At 42.3% G+C, this 6,658-nt stretch overlaps 1 protein-coding gene across 1 annotated transcript; it reads left to right on the forward strand.

Annotated features, from left to right (window-relative positions):
- The first annotated feature begins 88 nt into the window (after window positions 1–88).
- LOC110535881 (lymphotoxin-alpha) lies at window positions 89–5,085 on the forward strand. The gene is made up of 4 exons (XM_021621226.3): window positions 89–2,807; window positions 2,991–3,018; window positions 3,125–3,175; window positions 3,275–5,085. Exons 1-4 carry the CDS (start codon window positions 2,604–2,606, stop codon window positions 3,742–3,744), a joined length of 753 nt encoding a protein of 250 aa, XP_021476901.2. The 5' UTR covers window positions 89–2,603; the 3' UTR covers window positions 3,745–5,085.
- Window positions 5,086–6,658: the final 1,573 nt, after the last annotated feature.

The following is a 6,658-nucleotide window of genomic DNA, read 5'->3' on the forward strand; positions in this document are numbered from 1 at the left end:
TGGGTTTGGCAGATGCAAGAAGAATAATAATGGTCTGGGGCAGTTTTTCATGTTTCGGGCTAGGCCCCTTAGTTCCAGTGAAGGGAAATCTTAATGTTACAGCACATACAATGACATTCTAGACCATTCTGTGCTTCCAACTTTGTGGCAACAGTTTGGGGAAGGCCTTTTCCTTTTTCAGCATGACAATGGCCCCATGCACAAAGTGAGGTCCATACAGAAATGGTTTGTCGAGATCGGTGTGGAAGAAATTGACTTGCCTGCACAGAGTCCTGACCTCAACCCCATCGAAAACCTTTGGGATGAATTGGAACGCCAACTACAAGCTAGGCCTAATCGCCCAACACCAGTGCCCAACCTCACTAATGCTCTTGTGGCTGAATAGAAGCAAGTCCCCGCAGCAATGTTCCAACATCTAGTGGAAAGCCTTCCCAGAAGAGTGGAGGCTGTTTATAGCAGCAAAGGGGGAACCAACTCCATATAAATGCCCACGATTTTGGAATGAGATGTTCGACGAGCAGTCGGTTGGTAATTTAGTGTATAGTGGATAGTCAGTCCTTGCATCCATAGCTTGATCTATGAATTTGAGTGTGGCAAAATTTCTCCAGACCCATCCCTTTTTTTTTGCAAAACAGGTGGTGGGGAGTTCCTCGTTATTGTTTAGATTAAGAATTCTAGCTTTAAGTTGCATAACTTAATTCATTTTGGCTTCCTTTTTGTGGGCATAAGTGGCAACACAGCAAAATGTTTTCATGTGTACTTGGCCCGGTACTGTGTAGCAGTAGCTCCACCTCAGCTGGTGCACCGTCAGTGGGAGCTACCAGCCCGGGCAGCAGCCGGCTAGGAGAGGACCATGCAGCTAGACCCCCACGTATTGAGTGTTTCTAAGCAGATGGTCAGGGTCATCATCCATGTGGCAGACAGGGTGAATATCCCCTTGGAGGTTTTGGATGAGCAGGACTTTCAGAGAAAACAAGGAAACTCACCTAGTGTTGGCAGTTGTGTGGGGCTGACTGGAGGTTGGCCAGAATCTGCCTAGGCCTACTACTCACAATGGGACTGCCTGGCCCTTCACAATGGGGTTGTGTTTCAGGTATGGAAGGAGATTACGTGTGATGCGTATGCCTGGCAGTTCCTTGTACCCAGTTCCCTTCAAGCCCATGTCCTTCGAGCTGTTTGTGAGGCAGTGGGGGAGGGTCACTCCCAGAAGACCGAGACCCTCCAACACCTGAGAGAAGTTCTATTGGGTTTGCTGTCGTCCCATCTACACTCAGTGGCTGTGTGTTGAAGGTGAAAATCAAGCAGAGAAAAGTGACTGGCAATCGTGGTCAAGGCCGCTGCGGTGATACTACTGTTTTTTTGGAAACTGATGGCTTCTACGGTTCTGGCATCTGGATGGACCTGTATTCCTCTAGCCACAACTGTAGAAACCATTAGTATCATTACACCGGTCATTCCAGCCTGGCCAGGTGGTCTAGATTGACGGCTCATTCAAATATTTGGAGGCGTGGTTTGCACACAGTTAATTTTTTACAACCACGAGAGTGTCAACCAGTGTATAGGGAACATTCCTCTGCCCCAGGCATTGCTGATGCATGCCAGAGCTTACAACATCTAGATAGATATTTTAATTTATCGCTAATCACATCATATGTTATAGCAATCTGGTGCCCAACGGCACACGCAATCATTGGTCTGAACAGGGGAACGTGATCTATGTGTTCTGTTCAGTGGAGGCTAGTGATGGGAGGGCGACTCATAATAATGAATGGAGTCAATGGAATGGTATAAAACGCATGGAAACCAGGTGTTTTTTGAGTCTTGAGACCCTTCCATTCATTCCGTTCCAGCCATTACTATGAGCCCATCCTCCCCCAAGGGGCACCAGCCACCACTGGTGTTGTGACAATGAAGACTGAGCATGTCTACTGCCAGTTATGGTCAATAAAGAGCAGTAACTTAAACAAAAAACAAACCATGAAAAGACACTTTTAATTTAGTCTATTTTTTGCTTTAATTGGATGACTTATCCCTTTACAAAATATATTGCTGTAACTGCAGTGCACTGTGGTATTTTGCAGTGTAATGCAGTTCAGTTATACTGCACTGTAAGTACAGTTTTACTGCAAAATTACTGCAGTACATTTTGAGGGTTATTTTGGAGGCAATATTTCCAGCATAGTGTACTGCAGCTATACTGCACTCTGACTGCACTCTTTTTTCGTAAGGATTTAATTATCTATTATTTATTGAACATTTCGAAAGATTATATTTTAAACTTGATTGAAATTTGAATCCTGTAACATTTTGAGAAAAAATACAATTACCTTAAATTCATTGCTGTTGAGTCACGATATTTACAATATTTTGGTTTGTGGTATGGCTAGGTTCCTATTCAGTCCTATCAAGTTCAATGTCTAAACAGGAAGTTAAGTGTTACATGAAAAATTGGCCACTGCAGGCCCTACACTGAAACTCACAGATTGAGACAACACGTTTACACGATACCCTGCCTGACTGTAGGTGGAACGTGGGCGACAAGATTTATAAACGTCGGACTTGAACGGCAAAATCCATTGAGTCGTACTCACTCCCTGCTGATCATGACAGCCGCTGCCAATGAAGAGGTTCGCTGTGAGATCCGATGTCATCGTGCGAAGAATGACAGGATTCTTTATTCCCGGGTGAGCCGCAGAGATAAAGTGCTGTCAGTGTGCCTCACTCGGTTTGCTGCGTTTGTCTCTGTACTTCTGTCGTGTGCTGCACTCCTGCTACACGCATATCAACATAAAGCAGCGGACAACCAGGTAAGCTTATTTTTGTGTGTGTGGTAAGAATCGAAACTGTTTGGCCCAGTAGCTTAAAGTAAATGTATATAATTATTAGAGAGATCAGAAAACGCTTGTCATTCTAATTGTAGAAAGCTATGGTGTATCTTGCAGACTATTATACACAGTAAATCTGAATGGATCTTGTGTTTTTATTTGTAGCTCACTTCAGCGGGAAGCTATTCTATAGGTAAATCCTGATTATTATTATTATTATTATGGTTGTCATGATATTATTATAATCATCGTCATCATCATCCTCATCCTCACACTGTCAATTTTATCCCTCCATATAGGCAGTCTTCAGCAGCAGCAAGTTAGAACCAATCCAAGTGCTCATCTGACAGGTACAATTATGATGCCCACACTATTCATGATATTACTGCTTGAAAGACCAATCAATAAGACTAAGCTAAAAGGTAATGTCCTCCTTGTCACTCTTCCAGCTCCAGCCTCATTTAATAATTCGAAGAGGGAATACCTGGAATGGGAGGACAAACTTGGACTTGCTCACCTCAGCGACTTTGAGTATGATGACGGCAACCTCATCGTGCCGAAAGATGGCGTGTACGAGGTTTACCTGCAGATCACCTTCCGAAGGCCTAGTCACTTTGTGTGTAGCAAAGAGGGCCCTGTTTTCATCCTCTCCCAGAGGGTGATCCTGTTTGCAATGAACTACCAGAATGACAGAGAACTCCTAACAGCATCTGACACAGTGTACTGCAGTCAGCCCCCTGGCTCAGAGGGCTGCATGGAGGAGGACTCAGTGGTTCCTTACTGGGAAAAGTCTCCACGCACATCCGGAGTGTTTAAACTAAAAGCTGGGGACAGGCTTAGAGTGAGTAACGAGGACAGGTACCATGAGTTGATGCTCCTTCAAGAAGACAAGACATTTTTTGGGGCACATCTCATTTGAGGTACAGGGATAATAATGGACTTAAGGGCTGTATATATATCTGCTTTAGGTTTCTGTTTTTTATTGAATAAGTCGTGACTTGTGTCAACTGCTACATAATGAGAGCAGGGCTTTGTTGAAATGATTGGAACCACTATCACTTATCAGACAAATGTCATATCTGTTCACTATATACTTTATTTATTTCTGGAGAATTTTGATTTGAGAATGATTTGAGAATGTGCGTGAAAGAGCACTTGAAGTACAACATTGCAATGTTATTATGATTTCAAGTGTGGCCATAAATCACTTCTTATTCAATAAAACAGTGATGTTGCTATAGGGTTATCCCAATTCTGATCTTTATCCACAAATTGGTCTTTTGACCAATCAGCTCTTTTGACAATAATTTGGCACAAGATCAGAATTGGGCTGTCTGTGTAAATGCAGCCTATGACAAGTACAAGCTGGGAAATGTATGCCGAGTCAGCGGGTTGCATTAGTGAGGAGGACACGAGGGTGGTCACATGTGTTTACAGGGCAGAGGTCCAGAGTTCCAGTCTCGGTGTGGTCTGATGGTTAAGAAAGAAGTACAGTTAAGCAAGCACGGTGACGTCTGTCACACAGACAAATAGGGAACTTTAGATGAGATTGATGATCTTACCTAAATGCGGTGTGTGGTATTCAACTTCATTTCTGTTAGAAATAAGTAGTCCAACCCTGGGCCGTTGGGAAGTGTTTGTGAGGTGACAAGTTCCTACGTAGTAAGAGAAGCAGACTAGTTACTAGAGGGCTGCTGGTTGAAACCCCCAGGGCTGATGAGGAATGTCTGAGTTGTGCCCTTGAGCAACACATTTAATCTCAACTGCTCCATGAGTGCCTCTCTACGGCTGACCCTGTGGTGTTCCCAGCCTGTCCCGTGGGGTTGGGTACTGTGTCAGCTACACGTGTCCTTAAAGCTCATTCAGTTTTCTACGGTATAAAACTAAGTAAAAGTGACATTTGAGGTGTGTTTCCAGCAGGTAAACAACAGTATGGGCGTACACTGTGTTTACCACCTCAACCTAACCTTACTTAAGAATGCATGGCATGCACGCTATTGCACCATCGTGTGACAGACAACACCCATTGTTGTAAATGTTGATACAATGATGCCAGGCTTCCTGTTTACATAGGCTGACCAGTGCCTTCAGAGAGTATTCACACCCCTTGACTTTTCCACATTTTGTTGTGAGCCTGAATTTAAAATGGATTCAATTGAGATTTGTGTGTCACTGGCCTACACGCAATACCACATCATGTCAAAGTGGAATTATGTTTTTTGACATTTTTACAAAGTAATAAAAAATGAAAAGCTCAAATGTCTTGTGTCAATAAGTATTCAACCCCTTTGTTATGACAAGCTTACTTCAGTTCAGTAGTAAACATGTGCTTAATAAGTCACATTAAACGTTGCATGGACTCTGTGTGCAATAATAGTTTTTAACGTGATTATTTAATGACTACCTCATCTCTGTGCCCCACACATGCAATTATCTGTAAGGTCCCTCAGTCAGTGAATTTCAAACACAAGTTCAACCACAAAGACCAGGGAGGTTTTCCAATGTCTCGCAAAGAAGGACACCTATTGGTAGATGGGTTGAAATAAGAAAGCAGACATTGCATATCCCTTTTGAGCATGGTGAAATTATTAATTACACTTTGGATGGTGTACCAGTACACCCAGTCACTACAAAGATACAGGTGTTCTTCCTAACTCAGTTGCCGGAGAGAAAGGAAACCGCTCAGGGATTTCACCATGAGGCCAGTGGTCACTTTAAAACAGTTACAGAGTTTAATGGCTGTGACAGGAGAAAACTGAGGATAGATCAACAACATTGTAGTTACTCCACAATACTAACCTAATTGAAAGAGTGGGAAATAAGAAGCCTGTACAGAATAAAACATATTCCAAAACATGCATCCTGTTTGCAACAAGACACTAAAGTAATATTTTAGAAAATGTAGCAAAGCAATTCACTTTTGTCCCTCATACAAAGTGTTATGTTTTAGGCAAATCCAACACAACACATTACTGAGTACCACTCTACATATTTTCAAGCACAGTGGTGGCTGCATCATGTTTTGGGTTTGCTTGTAAAATAATCTTTGAATAAATGACTTTGAAACGTTTGGATATAATTCATCACCTCTTATGAAAGAAGATACTCATCACATTATAGGTTTGCATGGTCACCCTAAAAAGGAATAACAAAATGCATAATGAAGCTGTAGTAAGACACCTGAAGCCTGTATGGACTACACAAACAATAAAACAATAAACATGTAGGTTGGATTTTAAGAAGGTGTGAATGGTATGATAAATATCCCTTCTAAGGGATGAAACTGCACCTGCCATTTTCTGTGAATCCTGGCAGTTATTTTAGGTTCCCAAACTTTTATTGTCCCGTACCCCTTCAAACATTCAACCTCCAGCTGCATACCCCCTCTATAGCACCAGATTCAGCGCACTCTCAAATGTTTTTTTGTTGTTGCCATCATTGTAAGCCTGCCACACACACTATACGATACATTTATTAAACTTAAGAATGAGTGTGACTTTTTGTCACAAAAAACTCTGCAATGTTGGGTTGTATTGTAGAGAGTCTTAGTGTTAAATCATTTTCCACACGCTCTTTTGTTCAAATATCGTTAAGTGGACTGCAGGGCATGAAAGGGATAACGAATCCAGTTGTTCGTGTCATCCGTTTCGGGAAAGTACCTGCGTAATTGCGCAACCAACTCACTCAGGTGCTTCGCTATATCACATTTGACATTGGACTAACATTACTCCAAGGAAAGCCTTTGATTCTTGTTGTTGATTCTTGGCCTTTGTTACTCAGCTTTGTGTTGGTATTTTATTAGGAGCCCCATTAGCTGTTACAAAAGCAGCAGA

Source organism: Oncorhynchus mykiss, chromosome 11, assembly GCF_057628025.1.
Source record: "Oncorhynchus mykiss isolate SJ-2025 chromosome 11, ASM5762802v1, whole genome shotgun sequence".
In the NCBI taxonomy this organism is placed as follows: Eukaryota; Metazoa; Chordata; class Actinopteri; order Salmoniformes; family Salmonidae; genus Oncorhynchus; species Oncorhynchus mykiss.